The 12,380-nt window shown below is 44.7% G+C and overlaps 1 protein-coding gene across 21 annotated transcripts in view; it reads right to left on the bottom strand.

The window, feature by feature from the left end:
• The window catches only part of DTNB (dystrobrevin beta), a 200,185-nt gene that overhangs the window by 75,474 nt on the left and 112,331 nt on the right, over positions 1-12,380 (bottom strand). For 18 of the 21 annotated variants that reach the window (XR_013948169.1, XR_013948170.1, XR_013948171.1 and 15 more), the window contains one exon: positions 7,674-7,761. Coding sequence is in view for 16 of the 21 variants with exons in the window: in XM_080584224.1 (XP_080440350.1) it covers positions 7,674-7,761 (88 nt within the window). In the remaining 5 variants the exon portion in view is untranslated. Of the gene's footprint in view, positions 1-7,673; positions 7,762-9,707; positions 12,289-12,380 lie in introns of those variants that run through there. The other 3 variants (XM_080584219.1, XR_013948172.1, XM_080584217.1) reach the window with 3 other exon arrangements.

Here is a 12,380-nt window from a genome sequence, read left to right as displayed (position 1 = left end):
TATTTTGTCCCATGTAGCTTTCCTTCTCCGTGAGGAGTAAGCATCTCAGAAAGAGAATAATCCTGTTATGGCATAGACGCAACGTGGAGATCTTTTCTTGGCCCTCTTGGACACAGCCCACAGTTTTCTAACATGGGTTCCTGAGGCACTAATACAGCATAACCAACCCCAAAATGTTATAGATCCGTGCAGAAACAATCTACAAAGTTTATTCAGAGTAAAAGCATTCTGAAGTATGGCAGAGTGTGAAAAGAAAAAAGACTTTTTGATACAGTGAATTGTAACACAGGTCTCCAGTCCTATACCACAGAGCAGCAAGACCAAAGCCACAGCTTTTTGAGCTGGAGACTAACATCTTATAAGGAAAAAAGAAAAAAAAAAAGAAAAGGAAAAAAAAAGTTTCACAGCTAAGCAAACTCTCCAACATGACTGAAAGTGTGATCACCATCATTTTCTGCTGTCCTGGTGCTCAGCATGAATACTGAACTCTTACAAGTTCTGAGAATCATCGAAATGGCAAGCCCCATCCTCTCCCAGCAGTAAAATTCCTAAGAAGATGATCGTAAAATCTACTTAAAATCCTTAATATCACATAGGAACAGTACAACCTGCTAGCACTGTACTTCAGTTTTCCTGTGAATAGGGCATTAAACTTGAGCACCATGCTGGACTTTCCAGCTGGACTGGTATTCGCCACAAGGAGCCTTCAGACCTCAGCTACAGTACACCTTTTTGGGTGAAAGCAGAGGATTTAATGAGACTTTTTAATCAAGCCCCCAGAAGCCAGTTTGGCAACTGTACTCCTCCATCACCTGGATTTGGAAGAAACTGTCAAAAACCTCTAAAGCTTGCTTCCTGTGGGCATCGGCTTCCCAGTTCCTTGGTGCAAGGACTACACCGTGTCATGGAAAGCCTGCACCAGTATTTCACCTGCCCATCACTGTGGTGTCACAGTGTTCATTGTGATCAAGACAGAAATAGAAACAAATAACAAAAATGGTTCATATAACTACTGTATCCAGAAGAAAAGAAGATCCAGGAATGAGGCTGTGGATTTATCCTGGAAAGATGTACAACAGAAAATCTGATTTACTTGTTCTTTCTTTATTTAAAAAACATGTATGAAATATTACCTAATGCCTAAAAGAAGAAAAATTAGATGAAGAGAATATTACAATTATTATTTAGGTTGTAGGTACAGTAGATTTAATGAGATGAGATGAGATGAGATGATAGGCTTTTAGTATTGCTTCATGCTGAGGGAAGAAGAGCAATCACATACTGTTTTCAAAAAAGAGCAATATGCGCAAGAACCTAATTATCGTAACTCATCCACATAACTCAACCTAATTACCCACTCACCCATAATTGAGTATTTTCTCATATTTATTAGGTGCTCATGCTTTTCTTAGCACGGCTGCACAGGTCAGCAGAGCCCTGCCAGGAGCGCGGTGTCCCTGTGTCCCCCTGCTCCCGCCGAGTGCCACGGGGCGCCGCTGGCTGCGGCGGGGCTCTCGCCATCAGTCCGTGGGGAGCAGCAGGCACTTCGGCTCATGGCCCAGACACCGACCTCCGCTTGTAGGAATCAGCCTGCCCAGGTACAGCAGCAGAACCCCAGGAGGACCTGGGAGTGTGCTAACAGAGAAATGGGTGAACAAGAGCGGAGGCAGAGCAGGTGGCAGGAGGTGGGAGAGGAGACGAAGGAGACATTGGTTTGACGAGAGGGAGGTAGCGTAGGACACCAACGACAGAGGGCCTAGGGTTGCCATGTACAAATGGCTGTATATATGTGCACTTAGACTCACCAAATCATACAATCACAGAATATCCCGAGTTGGAAGGGACTCACAAGGACCATCGAGTCCAGCTCCTGGCTCCACACAGGTTCCCCAGAAATCAAACCAAGCACCTGAGAGCGTTGTCCAAACGCCTTGAACTCCGGCAGGCTCGGTGCTGTGACCACTGCCCCGGGCAGCCGGTTCCAGCCTGGCCACCCGCTCGGTGAAGAACCTTTCCTTAACATCCAACCTGAATCTGCCCTGACACAGCTTCGTGTTGTTCCCTCAGGTCCACTCCTCCTCCCCTAAAATATACTTAACTATCCCTTCTCTTAAAAATCACCTTACGTGCAGGTTTAACTGTATTCAAGTAATATGGCAATATCGAGGTGGGACCTGATGTGTATGTGGAAGGGATTTTGTAAGAGAGAGAAGGTGAGCGGGCTGGGGACCCCAGAGGTCATTTTCAGTCTCCTGCCTTTGTCAAAAAGATAGCGCTCAATAAGAAATACCAAATTTTTTCTTACCTCAGACTGACCACCTGAGCAGATCAGCAGAGGGAGACAAACAGTTCCGCTCTTAGAAGCAGTGATTTAAATGAAGTTTGGTATTCTTTCTCTTAATTTCTTCACTTTATTCATCTAGTCACCTTCTGCTTTTCTCTTTTGCCTTCCATCTAATCGGTCTAGCGTAGCCAGCCAACACTTATTTTAATCCACAGCACTCTGCTGTGACCAAACTAGCAAGCCAAGCATAGCCCTGAGCAACTTAAATTCAATAAAAAGGATTCTGTCCTCTGAAGACTGTTTTGAAGAAAACAGGAGTAACTCAGTCAAAGCTTCTTCTGAGTGAACGCAGACTAAACTGCTGTCTCCCAGTGTATAATTGCACTGGTTGCATGCCGTGAGCCTCTGCTGCACCACTAAGTAAATTACATGTATCGAGTGACAGATGATGCATTCTCCTTTCTTCTCCTCTCTCCCCATTCATTTTTCTTCTTTAAGAAGAAACAGGCTTGGATTTCAAGAATTAACTCTGAGATCCGGCTCAAAATTATTTTGGCCCAGTAAGACTTCAAGCAAAGGCTTTTCCCCTAAAAATGTTAATAGAATGTATTTGTATTCATATTACAAGTGACATTTATTACAGTAACAAGCCTGCAGAAGGCAGCTTTAACATTTTATCTAATTTGAGAAAATGCAGAAACTGATGGACTGAGTCAGATCCATCACCACAAAGTCCACTGTACAATTTCCAGCAGTGATCATTGTCAACCACTTCAAAGAAAAGAATAAACAACTTTGCATTAGGCTGTTGTATGAACAGCTTCTGCATCTGGAATCCTCTTAATTTCTAGCAGTTAGAGCATGTTAAAAAAAAAAAAAAGCATATTATATCAGAGAAATAGGGCTGGAGAGGACATCAAGAAATAATTTTGTTCACATCAGCATATCCCCGATATTCCCAACAGACACTGGTCTATCTTGGTTTTAAAGTCTCCAAATACTCCATGGCTCCTTTATGGCAGTTCGTTCTCAACCTCTACTTTCATTAAGGTCTAGATTCATAGAAAAATATAGGTGAGAAGGGACCTCTGGAGGTTTCCAGTCCTTGTACTGCTCAGAGTAGGGCCAATTCACAGCAGATTGCTCGAGACCTCTTCCAGCTGAGCTCTGACTATCTCCAAGGACAAAGATTCCACTTCTTCTCTGGACAACCTCTTCCAGTATTTGACCATCATCATGGTGAAATGGTTTTCCCAATATATAGTTGGAATTTCCTTCTTGTAACTACGGCCTGTTGCTTCTCTTCCTTTCACTGTGCACCTCTGCTATGTCTGGCTCACCAGCTATCAGCAACCAGCCGTAAGATCCCCCTTTGCTTCCTCTTCTCCATGCTGAACATACCCAGCCCTCTCAGCACCTCCTCCTACATCTTGTAGGACAGCCACTAAACATCCTACTGGCCTCTGGGTGCGCTCCGCTATGTCCACGTCTCAAACTGTGCAGCGCAGAACCAGACACAGTAGTTCTGATGTGGCCTCATCAGTGCTGGATGGAGGGGAGAAGTCATTCTTGGCCAGAGACCCTTACCGTCCTGGCTGCAGTCTTGCCAATAATGTCCTGCACGTGCTTGATTGCTGTGCTGCAAGGGCACACTCCTGGCTCCTTTTGCCCACCAGTGCTTCCAGGTCCTCTTCTGCAAAGCCGCTTCCAGCCCGAGGGCGCTCAGCCTGCAGCACTGCAGGGGGTTACCCTGTCCCGGGTGCAGGACTGGCACGTAGCTCTGTTGAACTGCATGAAGGCGTTCAGAAGACGTGCAGATGTGGTGCTCAGGGACGTGGTTTAGGTGAAGACTTGGCAGTGCTAGGTTAGCGGTTGGACTTGATGATGTTAGAGGTCTTTTCCAACCTAAATGATTCTATGATTTTATGGTTGCCAGCTCATTCCTCCAGACTGCCAAGGACTCTTGAGTTAGTACCAAACAATGATGTCCTGACATCTGTGTTACCTGTTCTAATAGTTGCTGTGCTAGTTCAAAGCCACCTGACTACTCTGCTGTACTTACCTGCCATAAAGAATATGTTACATGTGCTACAACATATGTTTACCTTCAGCAGTAAAGACTGGTGCAAACAACCCATTGGGCATCTTTGCTTTGGTCTTCTCTCTCCTGACTAATCTTCAGCATCTTGGTCTTCAGAGCGCCCTACTGATTCTGTACTGATTATCCTACTTCTGATGGTATTGAAAATCTTTTTACTACAGACTTCAGCATCCTTTGAGAAGTGCTCTTTTTATTCTCTCCGTCTCTGAATTTCCTGTTAACATTTAACCAGACATGTTTACGGGCTTTCTTGTGCGTTTCATTCAGGCAAGCTCTCCATTTCTTTAATGCCATCCTTTCCTTAGGACACCCTCCTTAGCTTTCTTACTGACCCATAAAAACAGTTTTTTGTATGGTTTTGTTTTCTTTTTGAATTTTGACACACAGCTTTCCTGGGCTTATAATACAGCATTCTTAACAGTCTCCAGGCAGCTTACAGTCTGTTTTTTTTTTTGAATGATCCTTTTAGGATTTTTTCTTATTGTTTCATTTTGACATAGCTCCCTTTCTTGAAACTGAATATCTGCATACTGGATTTATTTGGCAAGCTCCCTCCTGCTGTTAAATCTAAGGGTGTGATGGTTACTAGTACAGATCAGCCAACACAGCTAACCCCACGTGAACTCACACTGGTGCACCATGTAGAACTAAATTCAGGAGGGATTCTTTTTGTGGACTGTAAAACTAGTGTTCAAGGAAACATCCCTTATTGCACTCAAACGAGTTTTTGCATCCCCCTCTGAAAAGGTATTGACTTAGTCTCTATGTGGGTAGCTGAAATCTCCCACTGCTACTTACCTGTCCCAAATTTTGCAGCTTGTCTTTTCTCACTTAACATTTCGTGATCACTACCATCATCTAATCAGGGGGGCGGTATTTCTTCTCTATTATTAAAAATTTGGAATTTCAACTGACAAGGATTCTGCAGTTCTCTTTTTCTGTGATACTTTTATATCGTTACACTGTGTATGTCCTTTATGTACAATATCATTCCCTTGCCTGCATGTCCTGCTGTATCGTTCCTGTAAAGCTGGCCGCCATATACCCAATGATTATCTTTCTTTTACTGGGTCTCTGGCTGTTATATAGGGGATGTCATTTGGTCTTCCAGATTTCAATTCCATATGGGCAGAAAAAATGATTCCCTATTTTTTTTGCTTTTGAATTTCCCAGCCTCTGAATTGCTCCTCTCTTTGTTTGATATTATAAGAATAATTAAAAAAAAGGTGTGTGGCTGGCAAATCCCCGATATTCCACATCGCACAAGCAATGAACCCTCCCAAGCGAGCCCTGCAGCTGTGGCATGCAGTCCCAGGACTGCAGGTTGTTCCTCCCTGAGCTGCGATGGCCAGCTTGGACACCAGTCACACCAGGGCTGGCTAAGGAAGGGTGATCTCCTGTTGGCAAGTAATAATTAGAAGCTGCCATGAAGATGCCATGCATTTGGAAGAGTGCCTAAAACTCTGATTCCTTCAGAATATGAAAAGTATGTCTATTTTGGCTGCTATTTTTTGACTGTGAATTAACACTGGATCTAGTAAACAACCTTATGTTCTGTGCTATTGAGCTTTGGACACGACGGAAGCACACTACTGTTACTCTCAGGTCCTTCTTTCTCTACTACATTTCTGTTCCTGATGCCTCCCTATAGGGTAACTTACCTAGATGAAAAGAAAGCAGTGGTTTATCAAAGGTGTTTGAAAGTCTTAATAAACTCTAAATGCTGCTTCCTTTACATCCAAAGAAGTTGCTTCATGTTTGACCTCTTTCAGTACTACTAAGTACACACAAACAATTTGAGGTGATTTACAGCTTTTTAAACGATTAGGATCTTTCAGAACCCATATTATGACACATTAGTTTTTGTTACTGGAAAAAGTCAAGTCATGAGTAAGAATTCTTCCACCATCTGCCAGATTGAAACTGATTCAGCACTTACTATCTCAATAGTTTTACGTGAAGACTACGTAAAATCCTCTTTTTTCATCTAAAACAGAAAATTTACACTGTCTTGCTTTAATATTCAACATGAACATAGTTTTAGTGAAACGAATGACTTCAGGAATGCAAATACACTCTTTGATTGAGATACTGTGAATTGATAGCTAAAAACATTCTAAAAGTGCAATTCTTTTTTAATTAAAGAGAAATATCTGTTCCCATCTGTACCACGAAGTCAGATCACTGGCTGATCACACGCCGAAGAAAATTACAAGACGGCATGAGCTGACCTTGCTGGAAAGGACTTGAAAGTATTTATACAGCAAGATGTAATGAAAAGATGAATGAAGACGCTGATGTTAAAATACTCGTCTTGTGACACTAATGGGTGGCAGGAAACATAAATCCTGCCATAGCGGTAAGGCAGTTAAGCGAGGTCATTCCTGCTGCCAGAGGCTGTTGAAGGCGAAGCCTGTATGTGATATGCTATCCGGATAACAGCATGTTTTGCCACAGCGACTGCCTAGAGCAGCAGCGAGGGAGCCTTGGCTGCATTTTGCTCATAGCTGTTCTAGCAGGGCTGACGACACGCGCCTCCAGCAGGCAGGCAGAGCAGCCAGGTGTTGCAATACGTGTTACGCAGCACACGCTGTGGCAACGAAAAGGGCAGCTGTAATTTGAGGGATCTCCACTGCTGCTCCGTACACATGGAGGAACAACCCTGTCATCACTGCTCTGCTTTTGTGAGGATAAAGCAACACAAAGACAGATTGCCCTGCCATTTAGACTGCAACTATTCTACTGAATTTCCATAAACTCTTAATTGCCATGATGCTCTGTGGCAAGTTTCTGTTAAAGCAGTATTTATTTTTACCAATTTAAAGCTGGTTGGGTGTTTGTTCTAATTTTTTCTATAGTAAGTGACTGCAACCATAAAAATACCTCTCTCTCTTTCTGCCTTTCAGGCTCTTTCTCTCTGGAATAAATATATTCCATCACATTTGTTCCATGATTTGTTTTCCTCGGGTATCTACTTACTCATCTCTTCTCTAGACTAAGTAGGACTGATCTGCTTATTCTCTCGTCTCCCCTGACCTCGTTTCTCATCATTTGTACTGTCATTTCCTCTTCCCCAGCCGTTTGAGAAAGCAGTTTTGTGCTAGGCTAGGCGAAGAGAACGAGGCAGGCGTGCTGCTCTTGGCATCAGGTGCATGAAGAAAAGATGACAATTTCAGGGAGCCTACTAACTTTAAGCTACTAATTAAACTCTGAAAAACACCTTCCACGCATTCCATACGCAGTAAAAATAGATGAATAATAAAACCTGGAGCCGGTTCATTTACTTACTGCATTCCCAGCCTCTGCAGCCAGCCGGGCGGCGTATCTGGCAATCAGCCGGTGCTCCTCGTCCAGCCTGCCGGGGCTGTCCAGGGCGCTGCGGGGAGAAGCCACAACAGCCGTCAGCACCTGTGCCAGGGCAACAGGGGAATGGGGCATTGGTGTTGCAGGGACACAGCTACCCGAAACAGGAGTCGTACTGGAAGTAACCCGGCTCATTCCCTTTTTCATTCCCCTTCCAAAGTGGGGGCTGCTCTCGAGACCTTACATCTCGCAGCATTTCCTCCAGGACGCATACACTCTACTTTTAAATGGCTAAAATAATTAATCTTTAATAATTAACAAACTAATATAATTAGTTTTCAACAACTCATAAATACATATAATTAGGAAAAAATCAGTTTGTCTCTGAGGAGGCCCTCTGAAAACCCTTTTGGCTTACTCTGGGTGAAAAGGGTGCCTATATGAATGATGAAGGAGCAAAGCTTCATCCTCGGGGGATCTGGGGTGACAAGTGCCAAAGCAGAACAGTCACCAGGAGGAGGAATGGAGGGATGCAGCCTGGCCCGAGCAGAACATCCTCTGTCACTGAACATGAACTAAAACGCAACCGTCACTTTGGAAGTCAGCCTGACAAAACCCAACCGTGCAGAACACGGTGATTTGAGACTGGGTCCTTCACACCTCAGCTAGCAGAGGATGAAACAACCGCAGCTGCCCTGCATCGCCCCGCGCAGACAGCCTGTAGCTGTCTTGGAAATGGTGCTGAAAGGGATGCTAAAAATATTTCCCCTAATCATCAGCAACCGTGACAGCACCATCAAGTGACAGACGAAACAGACACGAATACTGAAAAAGGACAAGTGGGGTCGAGACAAGAGGTGCCCGGTCCCCGAGACCAGGAGGTGGACAGCAGCACCCAGACCTTCCTCACAGCTAACGTGAGCATCATCCCGTCTGCGTGTGCGGGCTGTGATCAGACTGGGACTCCAGTTAGTGCCGGGAGCACTGACCTAGTCGCTAGCACTCACAAATAACTGCCTTTTAACTATACACACACGGAACAAACGGTAACTTTCAAGCTGCAGTAACTGAAATCAGCCCGCGTTAAGATCCACTAGCAATGCAGTTTTGTGGCATAGTGGCTTTGCCACCACAAAACACCAGTGGAGAGCCACAGGAAAAGCAGCTTCCTAAGACAACATCAGACTGAACTATTTGATAGTTGCTTGTTGTCTTTTTTTTTTCTGTTGCACCAAAGATTTCCATCACAGTCTCCCTTTAATAGGGAGCCAGTGAATTAGTTATATAAACCAAAACATCATTAGCTGAAAATCAACATTAACGTGGAAATGAGCAATGTGTTTCATGATCACAGCCTTCCGAATGCTACCCTTGATGTTTCATGTGGGATTCATAAATACCTTGTTGGCAGCCTTAAATTACACGGTGCTGTACCTGTACGCATTTGCAATGAAATTCAGGATCAGAATCACACCGCAAAAAAACAGCGGAGAAAAAGAGATACATATCTAACACACAATAAAAGCTACTTTCAGTCCCCATTACCACTTTACAAGATAATTTACATTTCTTTAAGCCTAATTTCACAGATTTATGCTGACATTATTCGAAGAACCAAACCTATGTTGTATAAATTATGTTTATATAAAAACACAGATACATCTTCGTAAAGCCAAATTTAACAAATTGAGCTCTTTTGAGACTCAAAGTCAGTCTGTGTTTGGGATGGCACAGAAACAACGCACTGAATTTGACAGATGTACTACTACAATTTACACAGATGGGGTCCAGATTATTATAAATTACAGCACTACGCCTCCGTGTTTGGCCTGCTGGGGATTAGTGTGAAGGCACTCGGCTCTCAGCAAGCACCAAATAGTGCAAAGGAAGGAACTGGTGAAAGGTGAGATAAAACAGAGGGAAAAGAGAAGTAAAAGAACAAAAAATGGAGTCTTTACACCAGGCTTGGTGATCTCACCTCATGCTAATTTTTTATTTTTATTTTTTGAAGGCGAACTATTTTTCCCATCCCACTTGCTGCATTTGATACTGGTTTTGGTCAGATCACCTCTGTAATTTAGTCTGCTCAAGTTTTCCTGCTGTTACAGGAATACAAACCATCCCATCCCGTTCACCCCCCCATAAGCTGCTATCTTCTAATACCTCTCTCAGTTCCTGGACCTACTGCCTCCTCTTACCTGAGTGACAATATTAGACAATAGTTACTGACAATTTCTTACCTTCTCAAGGAAATGCTGTAGTTATATGTATATATATATATATATATCTTTTGCTTTTAGAAATATTTTCTGTCCAGAGAGGAAGTGGAGTTCAGGAAGACCTCCTGAACCTCCTGTGTGCTCACTGACACACAACACAGGTTTAAAGTGGGATGCGCAAGGCACCCCTGCAACGCACCTCGCTGTAGGACTAACAAGGCATTAAAAACAACCTGAAAAACATTTTGGGATTCTTTACATTGCTCTGTGAAGGAAAACTCACTTCCTTGTAGTTCTCAGGGGGACAGGAAAGGGAGAAAACAGGGAGGATAACCCTGGCTGCAGCCCAGAGCTCAGAAGGGAGGAGGGCACACGAAGGAGTTCGGAGATTTGCCAGGCGGCAGACTTTTGGAAAGGTAATGCCATAGATTTCCCTGTCCTAAAAATACTGTCTGGTCTATTTTGATAACTTTGTGCTACTTACAGAGCACTGATTAGTCAAACCGTGAGGTCTCCCGCTTCCCCCTTTGAGCCAGGCAGTACCTGCCACCGTGTGAAAGGGCCGGAGGGGCTGGGGCAGCGCGCTTCTGGCGAGCTCCAGCCTCGGAACAACCGCGGGTGGACGCGGAGCAACCGGGGCCACAGGGGGAACCCCTGGGGCAACAGGGAGAGCAAAGGGGGCTTGGCAGGACAAAGCAGCTCTTTTCTGCCAGGGTCGTCCCCTGCTCCAGCTGGGCAGGTCGATGCGTAAATGCTGGAGTTAACCCGAAGGTGAGAGCGGGGGCACCGGCAGGAGGACCGGGGCAGGGGCAGGGGCCACTCAGAAGCTTGCACTTCTGTGGGCTTAAAGCTCACGTGAAGCCATACCCAGGGGAAAAAAACATCCACTCAGGGGGCAGATGTAGTCTGCAAAGGGAAAGCCGAGATGGCAGTGCCCTGCTGTCAAACACTAACACAGAAACAAGCTCGGACAGCCCAACTACTGCCCAGGGCTGGGGGACTGGTGAAGGGTGCAGGAGATGGTCAGACACGGTGGGAGCTTTGAGATCTTCGGCTGCTTGCAAAACTGCTTCGGAGTTCACGATGCAGAGAAGGGGCAGAGGGCGGCAAGCAGAATGCTTGGTTTATTCTTCCAGCACTGAGTCGAAGGTCCAAATGTCCCAGGTGCCAACCAGGATGCGAGGAAACAGTCTCAAATTGTGCTAGGGGAGGTTTAGATGGAATATTAGGCAGAATTTCTTCATGGAGAGGGTGGTGAGGTGTTGGAACGGGCTGCCCAGAGCACCGGTGGAGTCCCCATCCCTGGAGGCATTTAAGAGATGTGTGGACATGGCTCAGTGATGGGACTTCGTAGGTAAGGCTGATGGTTGGACGTGGTGGCCCTGAAGGTCTCTTCCAGCCGAGGTGATTCTGCGATTCTAGTGGTGACCCAAGAGTAAGCATCCTGGGGATAGAATTTCTTCAAGGAAAGCGATTTTCTCTTTTCACTCTGCTTTAAAGTCAGTGGTGCTGCAGGCAACTGTGGTTTCAGAGAGTCGGGATTTTAAAGGAAACCAAATCAAAGCAGCCACGCATCTAACTAGCCATCTGTCCGTCTATAGCAACTGACCAAAAGTAAAACACAGAAACGTGGTGGCCAGCTATTCTGCAGGAAACGCAGAATACAGAATACATAAAAATAATGACACTTCCAGTAGGGCCACTTAATGTTTTTCAGGTGAAAAGCAGAGCTGGCATAGAGGCTCCACGCAGATCACGGAAAGGGGCAGGCGTGCCGAATGAAGGGGAATGTACGTTATGAATGCCCAGATTAAGAAATACGTAACAAGCAACTGTTCAAGTAATAACATAAAGCTCATCAGCTTTGTAAGCTTTCTGTGTGTAAGCTTTCTGTGTGCTGCACAACTCGCTGCACTCTGCAGCTGTCTTTGCCTGTGGCACATCCTTTAGGGTGGGGTTTTCTGTTAACTCTTTGAAAAGCACTTAGCTACCATAATAATACAGTTGCTGGAAAAAAAGAAAAATATATTATTGTAAAATAAATGAAGTCCACTGAGCTCTGTTTGCTATAAGCCTTATGTAGCTTTGATGGACTTTTTGGTTGGAGGACATCAGTGAATTAAATAATTCTTAATACAATGAAAAATCTCAGGGATGGAGCTGGCCATGGATTAAAGGCTCTCAAAGGCTGGCTGAAGGACGTGAAAAGATACTCGACGATAAAGAGCAAATGTAAGTGTACACAACATCAGTGACTGGAAGTGGAAGAAAAATAAGTACAAATTTGCAGCAGGGCTCTTTTTTAAGCATAATTAGTCACTGGGACAGATTTTCAGTGTGATGAGCAGCTTCTCCATCGCAGGGCTCTCTGAAAGCCACATCTGTGGACAGACAAGGTGTTAGGCTCTGCACCGCAGTAACTGGTGTGAAACATCCGAGGAGGTGCTCCGGTGGTCTCTTCTGGTCCCAAAGA

Source organism: Anser brachyrhynchus, assembly GCF_964034855.1.
Source record: "Anser brachyrhynchus genome assembly, chromosome: 3".
Taxonomy (NCBI): domain Eukaryota; kingdom Metazoa; phylum Chordata; class Aves; order Anseriformes; family Anatidae; genus Anser; species Anser brachyrhynchus.
This window is presented reverse-complemented; position numbering and strand designations above follow the sequence as displayed.